Source organism: Ipomoea nil, unplaced genomic scaffold (genome assembly GCF_001879475.1).
Source record: "Ipomoea nil cultivar Tokyo-kokei standard unplaced genomic scaffold, Asagao_1.1 scaffold2705, whole genome shotgun sequence".
Lineage (NCBI taxonomy): Eukaryota > Viridiplantae > Streptophyta > Magnoliopsida > Solanales > Convolvulaceae > Ipomoea > Ipomoea nil.
This window is the reverse complement of record NW_017619133.1, coordinates 2,545,616-2,573,031: the sequence shown is the minus strand read 5'-3', so window position 1 is coordinate 2,573,031 and position 27,416 is coordinate 2,545,616. Positions and strand designations below refer to the sequence as shown.

At 34.4% G+C, this 27,416-nt stretch overlaps 3 protein-coding genes and 1 pseudogene across 3 annotated transcripts; 1 reads left to right on the top strand and 3 right to left on the bottom strand.

Annotated features, from left to right (window-relative positions):
* The first annotated feature begins 2,796 nt into the window (after positions 1-2,796).
* On the top strand, positions 2,797-4,097 carry LOC109156323 (protein FAR1-RELATED SEQUENCE 9-like). Its single transcript, XM_019304162.1, has 3 exons — positions 2,797-2,908; positions 2,993-3,026; positions 3,422-4,097. Exons 1-3 carry the CDS (start codon positions 2,797-2,799, stop codon positions 4,095-4,097), a joined length of 822 nt encoding a protein of 273 aa, XP_019159707.1.
* A 1,910-nt stretch (positions 4,098-6,007) lies between these two features.
* Positions 6,008-8,093, bottom strand: LOC109156238 (uncharacterized protein C24B11.05-like). The gene is made up of 9 exons (XM_019304091.1): positions 8,019-8,093; positions 7,875-7,940; positions 7,665-7,762; positions 7,530-7,567; positions 7,362-7,449; positions 7,127-7,262; positions 6,938-7,026; positions 6,766-6,831; positions 6,008-6,433 (listed from the first exon to the last, which is right to left on the bottom strand). Exons 1-9 carry the CDS (start codon positions 8,071-8,073, stop codon positions 6,311-6,313), a joined length of 759 nt encoding a protein of 252 aa, XP_019159636.1. The 5' UTR covers positions 8,074-8,093; the 3' UTR covers positions 6,008-6,310.
* A 2,211-nt stretch (positions 8,094-10,304) lies between these two features.
* LOC109156322 lies at positions 10,305-18,056 on the bottom strand (annotated as a pseudogene).
* Positions 18,057-20,848: 2,792 nt separating this feature from the next.
* Positions 20,849-24,215, bottom strand: LOC109156237 (uncharacterized protein C24B11.05-like). The gene is made up of 10 exons (XM_019304090.1): positions 24,056-24,215; positions 22,891-22,948; positions 22,710-22,775; positions 22,510-22,607; positions 22,375-22,412; positions 22,207-22,294; positions 21,976-22,111; positions 21,784-21,872; positions 21,610-21,675; positions 20,849-21,287 (listed from the first exon to the last, which is right to left on the bottom strand). Exons 2-10 carry the CDS (start codon positions 22,940-22,942, stop codon positions 21,147-21,149), a joined length of 774 nt encoding a protein of 257 aa, XP_019159635.1. The 5' UTR covers positions 22,943-22,948; positions 24,056-24,215; the 3' UTR covers positions 20,849-21,146.
* Positions 24,216-27,416: the final 3,201 nt, after the last annotated feature.

Here is a 27,416-nt window from a genome sequence, read left to right as displayed (position 1 = left end):
TTCCTTAGTCAACCATGTGTACCTTTTGCCTTATGCTTTGTACCTCAACCTTTTGTCGTCCTAGCTTTAGTAAGGGTAAAGATGACCTTTCACACATGTTTTGATGCTCAAGTTTTCCCTAGCAAGACACTTCACTCATTTCCCTTACTAGCAAAATCATAAACACTCCACCTTCTCTCTAAAGAAATCTTGGCTTGCCCTTCAAGCTAAAAGAAGAACCATCTATCCTTGCAAAGATTCATCCAAAGATTCCACCTTTCTACCTCCCTAGCATAGGAAAGGGTAATATCTAAAGTTATTTAGTGTATTTATTTAGCTTTAAGGTGTGTTTATCTTATTTTGGTGTTTTCTTTGTGGTTTGGTTGTGTAAGAAGTCTTTGGTGAGAAAGAGCTTCAAGGAGAGGCTTAGGAGTGTAAGAAGAAAGAGGTTTTTGGTCTTCAAAGGTAACACATGCTATACAAAACCTACTTTCTACTTGCTATTGATGTTTCTTGACTTCTATTGATGATTCTTGATGTTGTGAGTGATTTGATGCATGATCTTGTGATAATGCATGTTTAGAGTTTGTATTTAGGATTCTTGAATGCTATTCTTTGAGCTATTCTTGGGTTCAAGTCGTATCTTTGTTGTATGTGAGGTTTTGAGTGTTTTGGGCTTGAACTTGACCTTGGAGATAAATTTCCCCGAAGGGAAAATGGTTGCACAGGGGTGTACCCCGCGGGCGGAACGGTGGGCAGTGGCCTACCCACCGCCCCACCCGTGAGGTGCACGGCCAAAGGGGCTGTACCCCGCGGGCAGGACCACGGGTGGTGGCCTACCCGTGGCCCCACCCGCGGGGAACACTTGTGATAATTGCAATCCAATGTCAACATGGTTGGCAACACGAGTTGCCAATCCTCAATAGAAAGGGACAAACAATACATACTAGCATCAATGACACCAAAACTAACATGCATATCAAACGGGTAAACCAAAATGGTTCCAATGAACCTCAAAGACTCACAATAATCCAACGAATCACAAAGTTGGACCACAAGCCCGATTCAAGACACCAAGTCCTAACATAGACACTTAAGACATCGCTCTAGACATAAGTAACATCAAGGAGACACACAAAAGCTCAACAATCCAATCAAATGGAGGCCATAGAATCACACCCAAGTGGCGAATCGGTGGGCGGACAACCACCCACCCTTTCTCAAACATGTACCCCGTGGATGGGACTCTCCCCCCCCCCCCCCCCCCGGCCCCCCGTGGATCCTCCCACGGGGAACATCAGCACTTCGCAGATTTCCACTTTCAAGGTCAAGTTCAAGTCCAAATGACCCCAAATCTTCCATACAACAAAGATATGACTTGAACACAAGAATAGCTCATACAATAGCATTTAAGAACCCTAAATACAAGCTTTAAACATGCATTATCACAATATCATGCATCAAATCACTCAAACACATCAAGAATATCACATAGAAGCCACTAATCATTATTAGCAAGTGAAAATAGATTTTGTGTAGCATGGGTTACCTCTTGTAGACCAAGAACACCTTCTTCAACCTCAAAGCAAGACCAAAGCTCCTCTAGATTAACCTGGGACTTCACCCACCACTAGATCTTCTACAAACTCCCAAAACCCACAAGGTAGAAGAAAGATTTAGAGAAAAGATGGAGGAATCTTGTAAGGAAAAGGTAGGGAATGATGGATCTTACCATTGCTAGCCTTGTAGTGTTGGCAAGTTGGAATCTTGGCTTGGGATTTCTTGAAGAACTTGTGAAGATCAACTCTAGGATTTCCTAGAGAGAAGAAAGAGTAGGGGGCAAGAAGGAGATGTAGAGCGAAGGGAAATCCTGAAAAGTGATTTGGATTCCTTGGTTAGGGTAGGGTTTTAATGCTAGCATTGTGTGAAATGACCAAAAGGGCCCCTTCCTCCCAAAACTAGTTAGGAGAAAGACAAAGTCTAGGGTACAAGGGCTAAAGTCCAAGGTACAACCCATTGACCATATTAAAAGGATAAGGAATTTGGTCAACTAGGTCCTTCAACTAATTTCAAAGGGAAATTAGGATAATAATTGTAAAGCCACAATGAATTAGTTAAGGAATTAATTCGGGTTTTAGGGAATGAATTTCCGGGGTGTTACAGTCAAGCTTTATTCAAAAATCAATACAAGGACGGGGTGTGGTGCATTTGTTCAGTTTGATGTGGGTGGAGATGGGTCGTGGACAATTACAAAACATATGAAGGTGCAAAATCATGAGTTATGTGATTTAGACAAGAGTCATCTACTTCGTTCACATAGAAGAGTGGGAAGTAATCAGCTTTCATGTTTAAAAGATTTGAAGGAGAGTGGAGTTAGATTGGCGGATGGTATTAGGTTTTTGAAACATCAATCAGGTGGGTCTCCATTGGTTGGTTTCACCAATCGCGATGCTTATAATTCGCTGGCTTGTGACACAATTAAGAGTTTGGATGGAACTGATTCTAATTCTTCAATTGAAATATTTAGGAGGAGGCAGTCTAACGAGTCTAACTTCTTTTTTTTTTTTGATTTTGAAGTTGATTCCGATGCAAGATTGTGTAATTTTTTTTTTGAGGGATGGTCAAATGAGACGGGATTATGAATTGTTTGGAGATTTGTTAGTGCATGATACAACATACCGCACTAACAAATATGATATGATATGTGGGCCTTTTGTAAGGATGAATCATCATTGCATAAATGTAATGTTTGGTTGTGGGTTTTTGAAGAACGATAGGATAGAATCCTTTGTGTGGTTATTTAGAGCTTTTTTAACTATGGATGGCAAGTATCCACAACCTATCATGATGGATCAATGTGCAGCTATGGCTGCTGCTATTTCTATAGTTTTTCCAACATCACGCCATCGTCTTTGCATATGGCACATTGGTGAGAATTAGAATAAGCATATCAAGACGTTAAAGAACAATAAGGATTTCATGAATATCTTTAACTGTTTGTTAAAATACACAGACACTGAAGCTGAGTTTGAATTTTATTGGACTAGGTATGTTACTATTTACTGGTTTTTATTTATGAATCTACAGTTTAGAAGTTTTGAATTTACAGTATAGCAATTATGGATCTACAGTATACCAGTTATGAACATACAATATAGCAGTTATGAATATACAGTATAGCAATTATGAATCTACAGTATATCAACTATGAATCTACAATATTGCAATTATGAATCTACAGTATATGAATTGTGAATTTACAGTCTAAAAATTATGGATTTGGAGTATAGCAATTATGAATCTACAATATAGCAATTATGATTCTAAAGTATATCAGTTATGAATATATAGTGTTTTGGTTTGTGGGGCATCTGTTAGTGATTTGGTTATCTTATTGTTTTCTTTTCACAAATTTTTAGTGAATGTGTCTTGTAAATTTCAGGATGGTGACTGAATATAAGTGTCACAAGAATTTGTGGCTAGGGAAGCTTTATGATTGTAGGGAGAAATTGTGTCCAGCATTTAACAAGGATTATTTTTCTGGGGGAATTTTAACTTCACAAAGGAGTGAAACTACAAATCATTCAATTTCTAGAAGGCTATCTAAGACTGCTGGTCTTTGTGATTTCTATTCTTCTTTTGTTAGCGTTATTTATGAGTGGAGAAGTAAAGAAAATGGTGAATATTTTCGTTGTGCTCAAGGGGTACCTGCTATGATGATTGACCATGTGAAACTTCTTTCACATGCTAGAGAGGTATATGCTATTGAGATCTATTTTTTGTTTGAGGAACAATTAATGAAAGGCAGTGCTTGTCATCAAGAAATTGTTTTGAATGATGGGTGTCAATACAAGTATCATGTGTGGCGACCATATATAGACATTATAAGGCATGAAGTTAGTTTTAAGCCTCTCAATCTTGACATTTCTTGCAGTTGCAAACTGTTTTCTGAAATGGGAATTATTTGTTGTCATTGTTTACGTATACTTAATGTAAATTGTGTTCCTAGTATTCCTGATAAATACATTATGAAAAGATGGACTAAAAAGGTTGCGATTGGTAGGAATGTGAACATTGATTCATTGTCTTATAATGTTGGTGTTCCTCCTTCAATTTGAGTTGTTGAGATTAGTATGAAATTTCAAAGGTTGGTTTTTTCTAGTCAAGACAGTAGTGTAGCTAAACAATTTTGATATGAAGCTGTTGAGAATGCAAAGAAAATGATTGAAGCTGAGATTGGGCATGTGAATATTGAAGAGTGTGGTGTTTCATCTTCAAGTGGTATTGTTCAAGATCCTTCAAGCCGGAGATTGAAAGGTGTGCTTAATAAAAGGAGGAGTAGTGTTATTGATAAGAGGTACACTATAGCAAGGGGAAGAAGGAGTGCTGCAAATAAGGTTGCTTCAAATACAAAGGGTGTCGTTCAATCATTGGTTTTGGAAAATATATCTGAGATTGCTAGTGATGGATATCTTGTACATCCAACTTCTAGTAGTTCAAGTTTGTTCATTTTAATAAGAGTTTAGATGACAACGTAGTTGTAGATTGAGATTGTGCTATTACAATTGGTTAGCTTTGAACTTTATATTCACAACTTTTGATATATACATGTACAAGTTTTGCAGTCTATATTCTTAATATTTGTTCCTTATTTTTTTTAAGAGGTTTAAACATCTATGTTGACAATTATAGGTGGATACGATCATAACTTTTATCACTATATACAGAATATACAGTCTATATACTAATATACACAACATTCGAGAATATACAGAGTTTATGTTATTCAAACTCTAGTTCAAAATCACAAAATGTATACAAAATGTACATGTTTATGCTCTATAAACCCTTGTTTAAGAATGTCAGACACATAATACCTGTATGGCGACGAAGTAAAGTAGAGTAAACGATGGAGGCTTGGCGTGTGACAGTGAAGCTTTTGGCGATGGAGTCTATGTTGACGAAAAACAGAGAGAATGAGCGTTGAAGAGAGGTTTTTGCGAAGAAGAAATGGAAGCTTGATCGACAAGAAACCCGCGAAAATGGAGGCTTAATCGTGACGAGTCGGGTACTGAAATTTAAATTTAAATTAAAAAAAAAAACAAAGATGATTGGTGGAAGATAACGGTGCCACTTACGGCACCATTAATGCGTTACAATGAAACATCGCCGTTTCAATCCGTGTCCACAGTGCATTGTGGACACGGGTCCATAGCATAACGATTTTAATACCGGTGGCTAGGCCCAAGAAGGTGTTAAAAGAAGAAAAAAGAAAAAAAAAAGTCCATGTCAACATAGATTACCTGTAACATGTAGGTAACCTGTAAAAATGGCTAGATGAAAAAAAAAATTAATGGTTTGTGGATCGAAATGGACATTATGAAAGATTAGGGTGTGGCATGAATAATCGGATATAGTTCGTGGTGCGGGATCACACTTTAGCCTATAAAATATAATTTGTGATGTCCATAATACTCCGTAATATTTTATTACAATTTAATTTTGGAGGTAATCATTTTAATTTTAATTTTGATAAAATTATTTTATGTAATTTAATTTTTAATTAATCTATAAGATCTTTTAAATTATATAATTTATTTTTAATAATACACAATTTATGTTTAAGTATTTAACAAAATATACAAAAATATAAAAACAAAATAAAAGATACAAAAGGAATTAACAAATAAATCAGGAGCAAAATAGGAATTAAAATATTAAAATAGAATGGCATAGATGAACAATGTTGTGCCATATTTGGTGCAGCACTGTTCACCGTTGGCAAAATTTTGTTGTTGCATCTACACTGGAGGCGAAAAAAGCCAAATACTTTGGAAAAAATGGTATTTTGGCATTGGGTTGGAGATGGTTTTATTTTGTATTTTTGTCTACTTTAATGTCATTTTCAAGTGTCAAATATGATGTATTTATGGTAACTCCAGTTAAATTGATCAAACGATAAGTCGCTGCGCGTTTTCCTCGTCACTCATCAAAATATGGTGTATTGCTATTAGGCACAAGAAACTAGTGAAACAATAGAAGTGTACCATACATTGCCATGGCCAAGAAAATTCAGATTTATTGTAGTTCTTACAACCTTACAATTCTTACAAAATGATCATACAACCTGCATTCCTAGGCACCTGCTTACAAGCATTTACTAGTCTTCACACGAAATTCACAATAATATAGCTGGGGGAATTCTGATTTATCCCTTCTGCACAAATATGAAGGGGCAATTTAGAAAAAAAAAATGAACAAAAGTTACTCTGTAAAAAAGGAAAACAATTCATCTGTTTTTCAGTGAATAAAGCTAAGTATAAAACTAAATCTAAGATGCGACTGCAATTGGCTCGTTGTGAACAGCTTCCCATATCTCTGGTATTGCTTCCTTCATGTTGTGAATGCTCTCTAGAGCATAATCAATCCCTACTGTTCGATTCGAGGCACCCACCTATCGAAATAACAGAAATTTTAGCTTATATTACATGTTTGTGTTGGGCAAAGGCCAGTAAATGGCCAAATCCTCAATTAGTGGATAGGAGATTGTCAGACAGAGACCAGTGAAAGGTCAAGTCCAGTACCCTGCCTCTCGAAAATGTAATGGCAGTCTATAAGAAAATAAAATTACGCCTTCGCTACTAGCTATAACTTTTGACATAGTAGTAAGCGCTTGATAACAAGTGGTATCAGAGCTGGCGCCACTAACTATATTTTTGGCTAGTGGCAAGCAAATGATCTCATCGATCTGATTTTGTCCAAACCAAGTCGAATTAGTCGACCTACCCACACAGTGCCGAGGCCCAAACGTTTAGCAGTCTGTAGATTACGGATGGAGTCATCAAAGAACAGCTGAAGAAAGATAAAAAGTAAGACGTGATAGAGTGAGTGACAAAAGATTGAAACTTTTCTTGTTTCTAATTGACCATTGTAACATGGTGTCGGTCATAACTCATACCGTCTTTTTAGATTCAATTCCAGCAATTTTAAAGGCTTGTTCGAAAGCTTCTTCAAAAGGTTTGCAGACGATTGGTGTCTTCGGGAGTTCTGGGAAGGGGAGACATAAAATCGCGATAAACAGTCAACATAGTTGGATGTTTTAAGAGTTAAAAGAAGTAGAATCTTGCTCGTATTTCTTCAAACTTACCACTATCCCTCTCAGATTCATTGCTATTGTGCTTAGGATTCAAACTCTCAAACGTTATAATCGCTTCAAAGCAGTCCTCTAATCCTAAGATGTTCAGAACTTTTGCCACATGGGCATCATTTGCATTCGAAAATACCTGTTCACATATCCACATACATTCCAAAGATTTGATCGATTAATAAGTAAAGCATTGTTCAGCAATACTAATTCTCGGTCTATAAAGCAAGAAACTTACAACTTTTCGGAGAGGCAAGCTCTGCAAAAGATTCCTAAGAACAGGGTCGGGCTTTAAGATGTCATAAGGCAATCTCCCATGCACATAACTGTGAAGAAATTGAAGTAAGATTGTGTGCACCCTGTTTAACTATTTAAGACAATATGACAGCATCTATTATACATGTACCTATGGTAATCATCATAATCAAAGTCGTAGTCCATTGCCTGGAAATAGGTAAAGGCAAAATACATCAAAAATCAAGTTTCTCGAAATCCTAATCGTGCAAATTAAATTGCGAAATTGCAATAACAGATACCATACCCTCAGGCCAGCCATTGTTGTTCCATAATCCTTGTACAGTTGCACGCACATTTCCGGAACTATGATCTTCTCAATGCCAAGAGTTTGAATCATATATTCTAAAATCGAGAGGGACTTATCAGAGGATAATTTAGAAATCTTTCTTATAAATAAATCTGGAACACGAACACGAACATAAACATGATGAATCAAACTTATACGAATAATTACCATTTATGTTCCGGGTGCACTGCGCTGATAAACCAGAACTATAGGGATAGAGGGTATCATCAACATCTGAAAATTCACAAACATTCATTCGTTTTATAAGACAATTGAAATGCCTCTTTGTTTGAATATATAACAATGCCTCACCGAAAAGAAGGCAGTTGTATTTTGGCTCATGAACTTGATCTTCATCAGACTCCATTTTGGCCTAATAAGATAAATGGTATACAAATGTGAATATATATGTATATATAGGAGCACAAACAATGCTCTCGATCACGGGCATAATGTATATAAAACACAGAAAGTCATTGAGTTAGAGAAGATTTAATTTGAAGGCATACATGACATGAAAATAGTAGCCACAGATGCAGAACTATTAATTAATAACAAACCATGGACTTCAAATTTGGGTCATAAAAACCAAAACTTTATCCTCATTATTAGGAACCCAATGCTAATTTCTAACCATCAAAATTTCAAAACAAACCATTCCCAATTACTTTCAATTTAGTCAACAGCACAAGATTAGAAATGGACTGATTCATCTCCAATGCACAAAATGTCCATATGGAAAATTGGTAATACTTTCCCATATAATATATATTATATTTTATGGGCCTTAATTATGTGGTGCAAGTGGACTAGACCTATTAAGTAGTTTGGCAGTCGTTATATTATAGACCGCGGTGCATGTGCACCGCGGTCAAAAACGGCGCCGTTTCTTTAAGTAAAGAAACGGCCCGCCGTTAGAGTTAACGGAGTCCACTTGTTTGGTGTATTATACACTAACTGACACTATAGTATATCTAAACCGACACTGCAGTTATATCAAAATGATACTGTAGTTATAGTAAAATGAAACTGCAGTGTATATAAAATGAAACTGAATAACATTTCACATATTTGAGTGTATATTGTACAATGAAGCTGTAATTATATCAAAATGATCATGTAGTTGTGTTTTAATGAAACTATAGTGTATATAAAATAAAATTAAATAACATTTTCACATATTTGAGTCTATAAATATCGAATGAAACTATAGTTATATCGAAATGAAACTGTAGTTGTGTTGAACTGAAACTGCAGTGTATACAAAATGACACTGAATAACAGAGTTACTTTTTGCAAAAGGGTGCGAAACGGCGGAAACAAACACTGTTTATTTTCATTTAAAAAAAAAAAAGACGCGCGGTGCATAATCGATTATGAATTTGCCGTAGTTTGGTTGGACTCGACATCAAGGTTAGTCTATATTCCACTATTATGCTTATATAAAGTCTTTATTGATGGAATACATAACATTCAATCTAAAGTTAGTACTTATACTCGTCAGAAAATACCAATACATTATAGATGGTGGAATACATAACATTCAATCTAAAGTAGTAAAGTTAGTACTTATACTCCTCAGAAAATATTAATACATTATAAGATTCTGAGTCCAGTATAGGACAAAACGGCTAACATTCTGCCGGGAGATTTACACTGTTTCCACTGTTACGAGATTAAGTTTATCGTAGATTATTATTAATATGATTAGACTATATTCAAAACTTCAAGGAGAAGGAATTTTACTCCATACATAATTTGTGTTTTTCTTTTAATAATTAACCTAACAAACAACATTATTTTTTGTTTGGCGGTTATTTGTACGCAGACACGTAGTCTTTATTTTAAGGATTCTTTTTTTTTTTGGGGGGGATGGGGGGTGGGGGTTACCCATTTTAAGGATTCTTAAAACAACATAAAGACTTTGAATCGTGGGACAGGTGTGAAAGGGATAGATTGAAATTCCTGAGTGGAAGTGTGGAACCGACCATGGACGTCTAGATGTTCCCATGCTATGGGTTTGATTTTGAATTCACCATCTTTTAAAGGAAACTTCTATGCTATTTTATAGAGTTAATTTTATTTTTTTATTTTAGATTTATGAGTCACCATTCATTTTTAATCATTTTTTAAGGATTAATATTTAAATAATATTTAAAGCACTGCCAATGTATAGATGTTGTAAACTGGTGATGAAGGAAAAAAAATCTCATATTATTAAAAAAACAAAGTCAATATTGATCAGGACATTTTTTACAAAATATTTAAAATTTCCATTTTATTAAGAGACTCTTTTATTTATAATTAACAAAATATATTACTTTACTAAACATATTTATTACTTAATTATTATATATCTAATTTTCTAAACATTTTCAATTATTAGCAACTTTTTTAAATGTTTATTTTATTTTATGTAAGCATATCATTCATGTTGAAATTATGAGGTGTGCTACAAAAGACTTTGATGAGAGCAACTTGATAGGCAGGGGGAGTTTTAGTTCAATGTTCAAGGTGATTACTGCTATAAAATAATAAATAAATAAATAAACCAATTGTGCAAAATAAAATCCTTTCTAAAGGATATCCTTAAAAAAATCAAAATCCTTCTGTAAGGACAAAAACTTCCGGCCAAAGGTGGAGGCAATGTAGAGATAGCTTCTTGAATTACCTGAGAAAACATTTAAACATTGTTTGTTAGATGATTTGATCAATACTTTGTCAATTGGACTTGGACTCATTGCCAAAATAATAACACCTTTTTTTGTCAGACCACGAGGTGTCTTGAGCAAGCTCTAACTATAAAAGGCACCTTTAAGCTCGTACCATACTGAGACTAATCCTCGTTCGCACCGGATCAGCCCAATTCAGGGACAAAGTGCTGACCAGATTAGTTTTTCCATACGAGAAGGGGGTTCGAACTCTCGACCTCTCTTAAGGGACAAGAGTGCACGGCCACTCACGCCAACCAAGCTAGTTAAATAATAACACCTATTGAGGTCTGCATTCCTATGCTCCCAAGCAAATTGCTCTAATACAGAGTAAAATCTCAAAATTTTAACATGTTAGATAATCTTTTCAACTTCCATTCCCTTAGTTGGATGACCATATAACAGAATGAGGACACTAGTAATAATATCCAATAAAAGTGAACACTTCCTAATGGTCATGAATAACAAGTACAAGAAAGTGGTGCAAACTTACATCTAGTTGATAACGAGCCGAAAAGTGAATTAGAAGTATAGCTTTGTTTTCTAATCTGTCTGCATGCTTCACTATCTGTTAAAAGTTGAAGAAAACAAAAATCAATGTTTTTCATAAGTGCAGAAGATGGTATCTATTCAAAGAAATTGTTCCTACTTCAGACAAATGAGTATGACCATATTCCCTAGCATCCTCTGCTGTCACGGTTTCCTCGACATAGGTGCTCTGCAGGGCAAAATCAGATGCACTTGTAAGGCAACTCGATGGAAAGGGTGGATCATCTTAGAAAATGGATATTGTTAACTTTTGAACAAAATAAGAAAATCAATTTGGTTTTACCTTGTTTTCTAATACAACCTTTAGTTTCAGTTGTCTGTCTAGTGTCTAATCTAACCAAAAGAAACTCTCGGACAGTTGCACTGATGCAACATATCTACTCGTAGGAATGTATAATCAAAGAATCAAGTAACAATTAAAATATTACAGATTAAGTTATCTACCTCCACAATGAGTACCCTTGCCTTCAAAACATCAATATTATCATTGTCGAAAATGAAATCAAACATTGTGTCTCCCGTAAATGCAATTTCAGGAGAAGTCACAGTGTTTGTGATCTGTCAAAAGGAAAAGCAAACATGTCATTTATCTTCTATTCACAAGATGGCATGTTGTATTTGATTGATTATTCAATATATTCGTGAAGTGTTGCATTAATTAAATTTCGATTCATAAGATTATTGCAACAGACCTCCACACATGATGACTTCAATTTCTTTATCTCTTCTGCAGGAAGGCCAATGTATTCTTGCTTAAGCTTATGTTTTATGGAATAAACTATGTAGCCCTGCAAGTCACCAACAATAACTCAAATATATTCAAAATTTTGACAATTGATGAGGACAAAGGATTCCATTATACCAGGGAACATAAAAACACAAGGTTTATAGTTTATACACTGTACATATGACATACTGGATACTGAAGAGACACACAAGAGAAGCACTCTTCAATATTTCCAAAGCATCAATCAAACTGAAAGGAGAGATAACCTGGCTGGGAATAACATGATAAGTCCTGAACGCCCTTACTTTGAGATCCTTTCTTATACAAATCTCTTCTCCTGAAAATACATGGTTTTTATTTTTCAAATATTTTCCAGCAACTCAAAAACTCCCTTAGTCTCCCATCAAAAACTGATAAAGAAAAGTCATTTCATTAAAGAAATTAAACTAATTAAAGTAAATCTAGTCATGCTATATTTATTTGTAACGGTATATTAATTTCATTTTGAAATCATTGGTTCAAATATTTGAATTATTTATTTTTTTCTCTTTAATTATTATAATAGAAATGATATTTTACTAATTATTTATATTAGTTACCAAATTGTATTTTTAAAACTATAGTGTTTTACCAGTGTGTTGCACGAAATTTTTTATTATTATGAATTTAAAATTAAAAATAGAAAAAATAAAAAGATGCTAAAATGTACAATATAATAATATAGTTGAACTTTTATATATTTGGTCAAGTATCTATTTTCATAACATAAAAAATTAAAATTAAAATTTTATATCATTAATATATATCATTCGAAATTCATAACAATATTGAACAATAAAATTTATAATAAAAGAATTGATCAAATAAAGTAATTAAAAATATAATTACAAGTTGCATAAAATAAAAAATAAAAATCTAATATTAATAATATATTTAAAAAATTATACTTTTATTGCTAGACATCATGCAAAGAAATATTATTGGCAATAGCCATTTGAGACTGCGAATAACAACAAGGTGCTACTATTTGCAACCCTGAATCGTTGTTGCGAATAGTAGTTCGGTATTCGTAGTAATCTGTTGTTTAAAAAAAGGAAAAATATATATTACGAATATAAACATAAAAAGAATAAAAATAAAAATATATAAGTATTTATATGAATATTATGAAACATATACTAAAATTTGACGATAAAAATTTTCCTTTGGTCATGTATTTAGGGAGAATTGGAGAAAGTTAGGGATAAAAAATTCATAGAAAAAATAAAAATCAATATAAACAAGCAATAATGAAGTAAAAATTATATTATTTCGAATTTTTAGATGAAGATTATAAAGTGTAGGAGAGAGAGAAAAATTGGTAGAGTTTAGGTATGAGGAAAATATAGGATAATCAAGATTTTTTTATTTTTTTTTTGAATTTAGATAGGTTTATAAAGTTTAAATAGGGATAAAAAAAATAGAGTTTAAATAGAGAGAGAAAACATTCAAAGTTGTGAGAAAGAAAAATTTGAAATCTTGAGGTTGATGGTTGGATTTCAACTATTTATATTTGAGAAGGAAAAGTCTACAAAAGTCTTAAAATTAAAAAATTTACAAAAGTTCATAACATTTTGAATATCACGTGACTTTTAAAGACTCTTTAAAAGTCTTAATCGAATACCACACGACTTTTAAAGACTCTTTAAAAATATTGATTGAATATCGCCTAGCTTTTAAACACTCTCTAAAAGTTTGAATTGAATACCTCCAAACTTTTAAAGTTAATAAAAGTCTTTAAAACTCTACAAAAGTCATGATTGAATACACACCCATAAGAGAATTATACTAGAAATCAATAAAAAATATAAATTTTAAATTTCTAATGAGTAAGTTTAAATTGTAATGGAACGTATTTTCTTATATAATTGTACAATACATTGTATATACACAAAATATTTATGAATATGTATATAGGAAAATTCTATAATATACTTTCATTAATTATAATTTATATTGATAGATTTATAATTAAAAAATGACATTTATAAATTAAAAAATAAATATTTAAAATTTGTATAATTAATACAGTGCATAAATGTATGTATGTATGGATTTAATTAAATTTATAAATATTTATGAACACATATTTTGTTAATTTTATAATTTCATTTTCTTAAGTATATTTAATATTTTATTAATTACTCCAAATACTTTAATAAAATTGCCACAAATATTGCAATGGAAGAAATATTATATTTCTCAATTTCATTAATTATATTAATTATAATTATCAAATATTGTGACAATTACTATAATAATTTCATTAATTATATAAGTAATATTTATTAATATGTATATAGGAAAATTCTATAATATAATTCCATTAATTATAATTTATATTGATAGATTTATAATTAAAAATTTACATTTAGAAATTAAAAAAGTAACATTCAATTTTTGTATGATTAGTATAGTGCATAAGTGTATGTATGTATGTATTTAAAAAAGTTATAAATATTCACGTTAATTTTGTAATTTCATTCCCTTAATTATATTTCATATTTTATTAATTATAATTTAATGAAATTGCCACAAATGTTTCCACAGAATAAATCTTATATTAGTCAATTTCATTAATTATATTTATTATAATTATCAAATATTGTGGCAATTACCATTATAATTTTATTAATTATAATATTTGTTCTCTTTCAATATTTAAATGCATTACCATAATAATTACACGAAAAAAAAAAGGAAAGAAAAAGTATTAGAATAATTTCCATTAATAAAAATTAGGAAATTATATTATAAATTAATTATACATTAAGGTAAGTATAATTTATTTTGTGCCAATAATATTATACATTAAGTATATATATATATATATATATATATATATATATATATATATATATATATATATATATATATATATATATATATATATATATATATATATATATATATATATATATATATATATATATATATATATATATATATATATATGGGTGATCACATGTGGTGTTAGGTGTGGTCATATGGTCAATTATAGGTCATTAGATTAGATAGATCCAATGAATCATATTAATCAAGATTTTTATAGTATTTTCGCGCACATCCTCCTACCCAGCGAACTGTAAGGGTAAACTCGTCATAAAACACCGAAATAGGGAAAATCACATTGTTGTGTGTTTTATTACACTATTGGTGCATGTTGTCAACACTGTTGGTGTATTCTGGAATCCAGCCGCTATAAATGGCCACTGTAATTACCATAACACGGGAATACACCATTGGTGTGTTTCACTGTGGTGTGTTTTATTACACTATTGGTGTATGTTGTCAACACTGTTGGTGTATTCTGGAACCCGCCCGCTATAAATGGCCACTGTAATTACCCTAACACCTCCACTTACCAAAACGCGCGAAAATCCTCAGAATTACCACTGCCGTTACATTAAACTTATTCAACGACACAGATATGACCACACCTAATGACATCACCACATATGAGCGCTTTTCTATATATATATATATATATATATATATATATATATATATATATATATATATAGTTGCATTCACATGCAAACCCCCTTAAAATACAAACGTGTGGACAAATATGGGTCATTAGATTTCAGTAGATTAACGGATTAGATCTAAGCAAAAAAGATATTATACAATCCTAATTAATGGTAAAAAGGGCAATGAAGGCAATTCAATAGTAGGTTAATTACGTACTATAATCAATATTGATATTAAACCATAATTGAAGAGGTCTAATTATAGAAGGATTAAAATACATAAAATAAACTGCACAACCCCCCCCCCCACCCCCAACAACAGTGGAAATCCAGACGAAGACACTAAACACCCTCCACCGACGGCTTTTAGTGATCTATGCTGCGAGAACTCATGAATGCAAATTTGGAGCAAAGGTCGCCTTCACTACCAGGTAAAGAAACCCAATTGAGTATGATAGTTAAATGACTCCGTGTGTATGGTAGCGAAACAAAGTGTGCATGATTCATATAATTTAGAATTAATAATGGGATTGCGATAGTTTTGATGTGGTGAACATGTCTTTTACGAATTAAATTAGTTGGAAACCCTAAGTCTGGGGAACAGATTAACGAGGATTATGCAAAGGAAAAGCATGCGAGTATGAATTTTTAATAGACATTTATATAGCACGATACACACAGTAATATGGTACCGTGCACACATGGCTGTCCTAAGTATTGCTTATTATGCAAACGGCTAACTCAGTGCACTACACCACTGCAGAAATATGGTGATGCACAACCCCATGCACACACGAGAAAACCTTAATTAGATTATAAATTTATATGTCCATTACTGCTTATTTTGCCAGACGTGCATGTTAAACGTCCATGAAGTATCCAACACTAGTTGAATAACTTATACGTCTATTACAATTTATATGGTCACGTGTGTACTTCTGAATGGAAACAGTGTAGATAAATGTGTAATGAAAATAGGCGAGGACAGAACGAAATACTAGAGACCTACAATCCAAGATGACAAGACACCATATCAAGGACAAATATTTGAGATTATTAAAATCTAGAAACCCTAATTCTGGGGAACGACTACCAGGTAAAGAAAACCCTAATTCTGGGGAACGACTACAAGGTAAAGAAACCCAATTGAGTATGATAGTTAAATGACTCCGTGTGTATGGTAGTGAAACGAAGTGTGCATGATTCATATAATTTAGAATAAATAATGAGATTGCGATAGTTTTGACGTAGTGAACATGTCTTTTACGAATTAAATTAGTTGGAAACCCTAATTCTGGGGAACAGATTAACGAGGATTATGCAAAGGAAAAGCATGCGAGTATGGATCTGTAATAGACATTTATATAGCACGATGCACACAGTAATATGGTACCGTGCACACATGGTTGTCCCAAGTATTGCTTATTACGCAAACGGCTAACTCAGTATACTACACCACTGCAGAAATATGGTGATGCACAACCCCATGCACACACGATACAGACGCACCCGCCGACACGTGAATTACAACATCCAAGGCACAAAAGCCACACGCACATGCCTACATGCTTCTGTGCACACGAGGATTGAAAAAACTAATACACGACTAAGATATAATAAATACAACAAGCACACCAAACATTTAACCCACGAACATATGTTCAAAAGTAATAAATACTAACAACAGTATTCGGACAAAAAATAGTCAATGCCAAAAAATACTATAAGTACAGTATGAAATAGCCATGTGCACATTACAAGGACCACCCAAAAAGACCATAGTAGATAAAACACACGTCTACACCGACGAAAGAGGAGCAGAGATAGACTAGTGATTAGTAGGTACGAGACAAGTTTCGTAGTCTGTGCACATTGAACTCAGACACTTCTAAATCCTTCATGTAACGTAGTCTTAGATTATGCAACGTCGTAGTGTCCCCCTTAACAAGGATACAATCCCAATCCGAGACCCGCTGCCTACATAAGACTCGATGTGACGCAGTACCTTGGACCTCTGGCCTGGAAAGAAAACAACAATAACATACATACATGCAAACATGTAAGCCACATGTATCCCCCAATTAACTTTTAATTACATGTCTAACATTTTACGAAGTAATAAATTCATGTAAAAATACCACATTACAATAATCTCATTAGTGAAATCCTTTTATTTGTACAACAATGAGGTTTAACCAAATTACACTATAAAGGCATAAAATGAAGTCAGAACAAAATGCACACAACCAAATTAACCAAACGAAAGGCATGCGGGGCGAGCACGCACCAACGGCAACCCACGCACACACCTATTTCTGTTCAAAAACCAATACGCAGAATTAATGCCCATAAAATCAATAAAAAACAGACAACTCCTGACTACAAATTCATGCCCACAATTCATCACCCCAAGCAAACCCCCCCCCCCCCCCCCCCCCCCCCCCACGACAGGTTAAACAATTAAAAAAAAAAAACAAACAAAAACAAAACACGTCAATGATCAGAAAACCGACACCAAATCTGCACCCACCAGAGCAGAAAACTGGCATGCAAATCCGGCAACCCCCATAAAATACAGAAAAAAAAACTGCAACCCTACCTATAAATTTTAGCAACCACCACCCCCCCCCCCCCCCACCCTAAGAAACGACTAAGATTCCTTGAAACAAGCAAACCCCCCAATGAAGACAACAAAAAAAGGCACAAAACAGAAGAACCCCCCCCCCCCCCCCCCCCCACCAAAAAAAATAATAATAAATCACGGATAATAGAAGAAGAACAAACCTCGACCGACACTTCCAACCGGTGGTCCTCGCCTCTTCGCTGTAACGCGGTCCCCAACGACAACCATCGCTACGTGGGAGTGATGAACGAAGCATGAAAGCGGCCAAGTCGACGCGATTTACGGAGATCGTCTCAACACCTCCTGCGAACGGGGAGAGAACGAAATAATGAATGGAGAAAGAAACGGCGTGCTTATGGAATTGAAAGACTAATCTGACTAGGTTTCTACTATTGTAAAATACCATAACTACCCCCCTAAACATAAAAACTTAATAAAATAAGTCTAAAGCCGCACAGATAGAACGCGAGAATCACAACCATCCAAACTTAAAATCCAACAGCTCCATTTAATCCACATGTTTGTATTTTAAGACGTGTTTTTACCTGAATGTAATATATATATATATATATATATATATATATATATATATATATATATATATATAGGGTACGATTCCTTTGAGAACATGTGCTTAGGTGAGAATGTGAAAACACATCACGTGCATTCATCTAATATTTTTTAATGGTCTAGATTAGATTAAGTCTGTCCGAACGCGAATTAAATGTGTGCAAACATACTAAATCGCGTTTGCACAGATTTAATGCGCGTTCAAGTGCCATTAAAGACAACACACAAATGACAACGGTTAAATAAAACCGTTGTCTTTTAAAAAATAATAATGCGCAAAGACAACGGTTTTAAAAAACTGTTGTCTTTGCAGTGTTGTTTATTCAAGTACACTTAAAGACAACATATCAAAGACAACAGTAAAATAAAACCGTTGTCGTTTAAAAAATAATAATGTGCAAAGACAACGGTTTTAAAAAAACTGTTGTATTTGTAGTGTTGTTTATTCAAGTACACTTAAAGACAACATATCAAAGACAACGGTTAAATAAAACCGTTGTCTTAAAAAAAATGCACATAGACAACGATTTCTAAAAACCGTTGTCGTTGAAGAGTTGTCTTTTCTCAAATTGCACAAAGACAATACACTTATAACAACGGTTAAGTAAAAATCGTTGTCTTTGACAAAAGTGTTGCATCAAAGACAACGGTTTTAGACCAAACTGTTGTTTTTTATACAAAAGACAACACTTTTGTTAAAAACTGTTGTCTTTCTAGTGTTGTCTATTTGCATTTTTTTTGTAGTGCTTGTAATTAAATATCAAAGTTATAATACAAAATATGTTATATATATTATTTACCAAGAATTTTATACAAATATAATAAATATTAATATTTTGTTCAATACTTTCACATGATAACCTACGACACACATCTCACAACGCATGAAACATGTAAGGGAAAAACTACAACTACCAAATATCAATAGGTGTTTGTAAGATAAAGAGTTAATAGTATCTCATCATATACACAACAAGGCAAATCTAAAGCTTCATACACCATAATCTCATTGTACGATGAAAATCATTTTTTTACACGAAATGTTATTTTATACTAAAACAATTTGATTTCTCAAAATTTAAAAGTTATTAGTTCGAATTTAATTAGTTTAATATAAAGTGATGTCCATAATACTCCGTAATATTTTATTACAATTTAATTTTGGAGGTAATTATTTTATGTAATTTAATTTTTAATTAATCTATAAGATCTTTTAAATGATATAATTTATTTTTAATAATACACAATTTATGTTTATGTATTTAACATAATATATAAAAATATAAAAACAAAATAAAAGATACAAAAAGAAGGGAAAATGGCACTTTTTCCCCCTGTATTGTTTACATATAGCATATTTTTCTCCTGTGTTGTTTATGTAACCACTTTATTCCCCTCAATTGTTTTTGAAGTAGCTATTTTCCCCCCTCTCCGTTAAATAAGTCCTAATAAGTGTTAGGACTGTTAAATATGAGGGTAAAAATGACATTTCACTTCTTATTATTATTATTATTATTATTATTATTATTATTATTATTATTATTATTATTATTTTATTAAAATATAATAAAATATGTTAACATTTCTTTAAATTAATACTCCGTATAATTTAACTTTTTTTTATTTTTAATTTATTAAAAATATTATTAAACACAAAAAAAAAATTAATTTAACAATTTAAAAAATTAACGAAGTAACTAAAAAAGAGTTAAATTAATTAATAAATTATAAATAAGATAATTAAGATGAGACAGAGAAAATAAGCACTATCATAAAAAAAATGATTTAAGCACATAATAATAATAATAATAATAATAATAATAATAATAATAATAATAATAATAATAATAATAATAATAATAATAATAATAATAATAATTGAAATGCCATTTTTACCCTCATATTTAACAGCCATAACACTTATTTAACGGAGAGGAGGGAAAATAGCCACTTCAAAAACAATTAAGGGGAATAAAGTGGTTACATAAACAACACAGGGGGAAAATATGCTATATGTAAACAACACAGGGGAAAAAGTGCCATTTTCCCCAAAAAGAATTAACAAATAAATCAGGAGCAAAATAGGAATTAAAAAATTAAAATAGAATGGCGTAGATGAACAATGTTGTGCCATATTTGGTGCAGCACTGTTCACCATTGACAAATTTTTGTTGTTGCGTCTACATTGGAGGCGAAAAAAGCCAAATATTTTGGAAAAAATGGTATTTTGGCATAGGGTTGGAGATGGTTTTATTTTGTATTTTGGTATACTTTAATGTCATTTTCAAGTATCAAATATGATGTTTTTAACTATTTATGATAACTCGAGCTAAATTGACCAAGCAATGAGCTGAGTGATTGTAGGTTTCCCTCGTCACTCATCAAAATATGATGTATTGCTATTAGAATGTTGACACAAGAAACTAGTGAAACAACAGAAGTGTACAATACATTGCCATAGCCAAGAAAATTCAGATTTATTGTAGCTCTTACAATACAATTCTTACAAAATGATCATATAACCTGCATTCCTAGGCACCTGCTTACAAGCATTTACTAGTCTTCACACGAAATTCACAGTAATATAGCTGGGGGAATTCTGATTTATCCCTTCTGCACAAATATGAAGGGGCAATTTACTACAAAAAACAAAAAAACAAAAAAACAAAAAAAAACAAAAGTTACTCTGTAAAAAAGGAAAACAGTTCATCTGTTTTTCAGTGAATAAAGCTAGGTATAAAACTAAATCTAAGATGCGACTGCAATTGGCTCAGAATAGTGAACATCTGAGTTGTGAACAGCTTCCCATATCTCTGGTATTGCTTCCTTCATGTTGTGAATGCTCTCTAGAGCATAATCAATCCCTACTGTTCGATTCGAGGCACCCACCTATCGAAATAACAGAAATTTTAGCTTATATTACATGTTTGTGTTGGGCAAAGGCCAGTAAAGGGCCAAATCCAACAATTAGTGAATAGGGAATTGTTAGACAGAGACCGGTGAAAGGCCAAGTCCAGCACCCTGCCTCTCGAAAATGTAATGGTGGTCTATAAGAAAATAAAATTACGCATTCGCTACTAGCACATAATAGTAAGCGCTTGATAACAAGTGGTATCAGAGCTGGCGCCACTAACTGTATTTTTGTCTAGTGGTAAGCACATGATCTTAACGATCTGGTTTTGTCCAAACCAAGTTGAATTAGTCGACCTACCCACACAGTGCCGAGGCCCATATGTTTAGCAGTCTGTAGATTACGGATGGAGTCATCAAAGAACATCTGAAGAAAGATAAAAAGTAAAAACGTTAGAGTGACTGACAAAAGATTGAAAATTTTCTTATGTTTCTAATTGACCATTGTAATGCGGTGTCAGGTCATAACTCATACCGTCTTTTTAGGTTCAATTCCAGCAATTTTAAAGGCTTGTTCGAAAGCTTCCTCAAATGGTTTGCAAACGATTGGTGTCTTCGGGAGTTCTGGGAAGGGAAGGCATAAAATCACAATAAACAGTCAACATATATAGTTGGATGTTTAAGAGTTAAAAGAAGTAGAATCTTGCTCGTATTTCTTCAAACTTACCACTATCCCTCTCAGATTCATTGCTATTGTGCTTAGGATTCAAACTCTCAAACGTTATAATCGCTTCAAAGCAGTCCTCTAATCCTAAGATGTTCAGAACTTTTGCCACATGGGCATCATTTGCATTCGAAAATACCTGTTCACATATCCACATTCCAAAGATTCGATCAATTAATAAGTAAAGCATTGTTCAGCAATACTAATTCTCGGTCTATATAGCAAAAAACTTACAACTTTTCGGAGAGGCAAGCTCTGCAAAAGATTCCTAAGAACGGGGTCGGGCTTTAAGATGTCATAAGGCAATCTCCCATGCACATAACTGTGAAGAAATTGAAGTAAGATTGTGTGCACCCTGTTTAACTATTTAAGACAATATGACAGCATCTAATATACATGTACCTATGGTAATCATCATAATCAAAGTCGTAGTCCATTGCCTGTAAATAGGTAAAGGCAAAATACATCAAAAATCAAGTTTCTCGAAATCCTAATCGTGCAAATTAAATTGCGAAATTGCAATAACAGATACCATACCCTCAGGCCAGCCATTGTTGTTCCATAATCCTTGTACAGTTGCACGCACATTTCCGGAACTATGATCTCGTCAATGCCAAGAGTTTGAATCATATATTCTAAAATCGAGAGGGACTTATCAGATGATAATCTAGAAATCTTACAAATAAATCTGGAAAATGAACATGAACATGATGAATCAAACTTTTACGAATAATTACCATTAATGTTCCGGGTGCACTGGGCTGATAAACCAGAACTATAGGGATAGAGGGTATCATCAACATCTGAAAATTCACAAACATTCATTCGTTTTATAAGACAATTGAAAATTAAGCCTCTTTGTTTGAACAAGCACGACATATATCTATATCTATATATATATATATAACAACGCCTCACCGAAAAGAAGGCAATTGTATTTTGGCTCATGAACTTGATCTTCACACTCCATTTTGGCCTAATAAGATAGATGGTATACAAATGTGAATATATATTATGTATATATAGGAGCACAAACAATGCTGAATCACGGGCATAATGTATGAAACTCAGAAAGCAATTGAGTTAGAAAAGATTTGAAGGCATACATGACATGAAAATAGTAGCCACAGATGCAGAACTATTAATATAACAAACCATAGACTTCAAATTTGGGTCATAAAAACCAAAACTTTGTCCTCATTATTAGGAACCCCCATGATCATTTCTAACCATCAAAATTCAAAAGAAACCATTCCCAATTAGTTTTAATTTGCTCAACCCACCAACACCTTCAATTTAGCAGAAGATTAGAAATGGACTGATTCATCTCCTATGCACAAAATATAATGTCCATATGCAAAATTGGTATTTCATATTGTAAGGCTTTCCCATATAATATATATTATATTTTATGGGTCTTAATTATGTGGTACAATTGGGGTAAGTCCATTAAGTAGATTGGTTGAACTGGACATCTTTGTTAGTCTATATTCCATCATTATGCCTCTGTAAAACCTGTATTAATAAGATACAGTATATTCAATATATAGCACCTAAAGTTATGGTACTCGTACTCATACTACTCAGAAAATATCAATACACCATCTAGAGTTCTGAGTAAGTATGGGACAAAACGGCTAACACTCTCAGATCTACCATTCTAGAGGCAACATAACAAGATATCAACTATAGTTGGAGATCTACACTGCTTCTGCTTCTGCGCTACTAGGAAGTTAAGTTTCTCGTAGATTATTATTAATATGGTTAGACATTGACACATATTTCTTAATTTCCTTTTTGAATTGATTGCAATCACAGAAGGTTCAGACCCCACATGTCAGAAGTATACACACAGAGATCACATATGAGACATCTTTGAGGGTAAAACTAAGACAACAAAAACACAAAGTACTGTCAGTTCACAATTTGACATCTCACTATAGGCACAAAAACATTCGACCAACGTTGTCAAGAAATAATAACAGACACAACCTGTGCAAGAACCGGCAAGAATCAGTCCCCTTAACTACCCACAAAAGGAAAAGGAATCCCCATTGAAGCATAGAAGGTAAAGAGCAATTACCAGATCGAGATGGTGGAAGGGCAACTGCAGAAAGAATGAAACTTTGGACGGAAAACACTGTTTTAAGCAATTGTGAACTGTGATGATGGGAAGACTGAAAATGAGAATGGGGCTTTATAGACTTTAGAGGCATACAAGCCTTCAAGGAGAAGGAATTTTACTCCATACATAATTTGTGTTTTTCATCATTTAATAATTAATAACTTAACAAACAACATTATTTTTTTGTTGGTGATTGGTACGCAGACACGCAGTCTTTACTTTAAGGATTCTTAAGAAACGTGGGTCGTGGGACAGCCAAACGACTTCTAAAGACTTTGATGTGTCGACAGGTGTGAAAGGGACTGAAATTCCTGAGTGGAACCGACCATGGACGTCCAGATGTTCCCATTCTATGGATTTGATTTTGAATTGACCATCATCTTTATTTTTAAAAGGAAACTTCTATGCTACTTTATAGAGTTAATTTCATTTCTTTTATGTTCGTTTATAAGTAGTAATTCACTTTGTCAAGCACATTGTGCTCAAATAACATGTAATAATCTCTCTAATGTGGAAGGTTATGAGATCGAGCCTCAGTAGAGACATTGTTAAAGTATGTTTGAACAGATACTACAATGTAACTGAGTCAGTAGTAATTCACTTTTAGTCTTTTTTAAATATTTTTTTAATTCTAGTATTATTGTGACATAATTATTTTTGGTCCTCTATTAACAAAATTGTTTAAATTCTGATATGTAAAATACAAGGGTATTTAAGTGTTAAATTATGAATTTTTTAAAAATATATAAAAATAAAAATATAGTGGGTCAACCCATTTGTATTATAAAAAATAAAAATAAAATAAAAAAAGATCAAAATGTTATTGTATTTAATAACATTTCAACGATTTTGTTGATGGATGACAAAAATGGTTATGCCACAATAATACTAGCTAGGACTATAGGAAGATGTTTTGAAAATTGAGTAAAAATGGATTGCTACATATAAATCTAGGACTAAAAATGGAATTAACTCTATTTTATAGGAGATAATATTTAATATAAGTGTCACACTTGTGTGAGATCGTCTTACGGATCTTTAACTGTGAAACAGGTCGAATCATGTCAAGTCAATATGAAAATGTAATACTTTGTACTTTATACTAAAAAATGTAATACTAATTAAGAATAAAATGTAAAGGTATTACATTTTTTCATCAAAAGTATCAATTTCCCTTATAAGTAAAATTGATAAGTATTTGTTACTTATCAGAGAACTAGTTTTTTACGCGCATTGCGTGATTGGGGTAATGACTAATGTTTTTTTTTTTTTTTTTTTTTTTTTTTTTTTTAAATAAGTACTTTAAAGTATATCAAGTGGTAGGGAATACCCCGACCGACATGCCACGTGTTTTGTTGTTGTTTATGCAGGTTTACAGGTCAGATATTCCTGAAGGAACCTGGTCGGACCCGACCGGTGCATCTCCCGACCGACGTCTTCAGCACCCGATTGATGACCCTTGGATGAGAGAGTTGAGAAAAAGCACGTGGCAACGTTACGTGCTGACAGGCAGGGCTCGCGGGGTGGAGACACGTGGTTGCTACGTGGGTTACATGCCGGCCGGCCGAAATTGTGTCTCTGGCCTAGCAGCTATAAATACCCACGGCGGCAACAGTGTGAGAGACTTTTGGAACGATCGCTAGGCTATTTACAGAGCATCCCGACCGCAGTCAGTCGGCCCTCGGAATAGCCACTTAGATTGTATTAGGTCCTTCTACACGATCAATAAAAGATTTACTTGCTTTAACTTGGTCGTATTATTACTTTGACCGCATTACGTGGAATTAGTACCATCATTTTGGCGCCGTCTGTGGGGACCCGTGCACGAAAGCTAACGTTTGACGAGCACCGGTTCCATCTCTTACAATGTATCCATTCATATATCACACTCTAGGCGATGATCAAGCAGATGCGGCGAGATCATCCGATCACCAGCCCACCCAGTATCAAGATCAGACCGTAGACCTCAACCTCAATCTATCACCGCCTCATCCGGCGGCACCATACCCGGCCGCCCAGCAACCCGTTAATTACATCCAATCGGGGTATCTACCTCCCGGCCAGCAGTATCCTTTCCCTGGGCAGTATCGGTACCCGGTTCCACCTCCACCAGATGGGTATTGGCCCGGTCAGCCGATGTACTTCACACCCCCGACCGGCTATCCCCAGTATACGCCTGTGCACACGGCTCCAGCCTCCGTTCCTCCGATCTACCCGACTGTCCCGACAGAGCCGGAGCTTCAGCCCACTTCCCGGGCTAGGCGCTCGGCTCGTTCGAGGTTGGGGTCGCAGGGTGCCGAGGCCATGGAGGTACCACGGCAGACCCAACAGGTACAGCCGGAGATGCAAGCCCAAGCGGAGGATCCCGAAGTCGACGCCAACCGAGCAATAGCATTCGAGCGGCTCCGTCTAGCCATGCGGCAACGATTGGGACCACAGGACCTGAGTCGACGCTCAGCAGATACACCGATGAGAGAGGCCAGCCAGGAGGCTTCGTCTGGGCATAGTGGGTCAAGATCACATCGTCGACGACGCACCCGGGAACCGGCCCAGACCCAGATGATCGAGCTTAATGAGACCCGAGGACTGCTCAACGACCTCCAAGCAGAGTTTAATCGGTTTCGAAACGAGCACGCAATAAGGCCCCCAGTCGATCAATCAGCCTCCCTACTGAGGACACCCTTCACGGCGGAGATAATGGCCCAACCTTACCCGCTCGATCTGCAAGTTCCAGACAATAAGGGTTATGATGGCCGTACAGACCCTGAGGTCCATGTCAACACTTACTACGGCAACATGATGATGATGGGCGTGTCTGACGCCGTGATGTGTAGGGCTTTCTACTTCACGCTTTCCGGTCGGGCGGCGGAGTGGTTTCGTACATTGCAGCCGGGTTCTATTTCTGATTTTGCCACTTTGGCAATGAAGTTTATGCGGAAGTTTGTCACTTCCAAGATTGTGAGAAAGCCCTACATGTACTTGAAGAAGGCCAAGCAGCTGGGGGGGGAAAACTTGTCCGACTTTTTGGTCAAGTGGAAAGCCGCGGTTGGGGAGGTTGAACCGATGGATGATGTTACGGCCATCCATATGCTCCATATTTCCCTCTGGGCCGGCTATTTATATAAGAACTTCATCCTCCATCCCCCGACCACGTACGAAGAGGCCCACCGAAGGGTGACGGATTACGCTAACGCTGGAGAAGCGGACGCCGTCAAGAGATCGCAGGAGGTCGGGACTTCATCCCACAAACCCACCGGTCGGGCGGAACATCGATCGGGTGATGATCATCCCCGACCCCACACCCGGCCTGGCGAGTTTA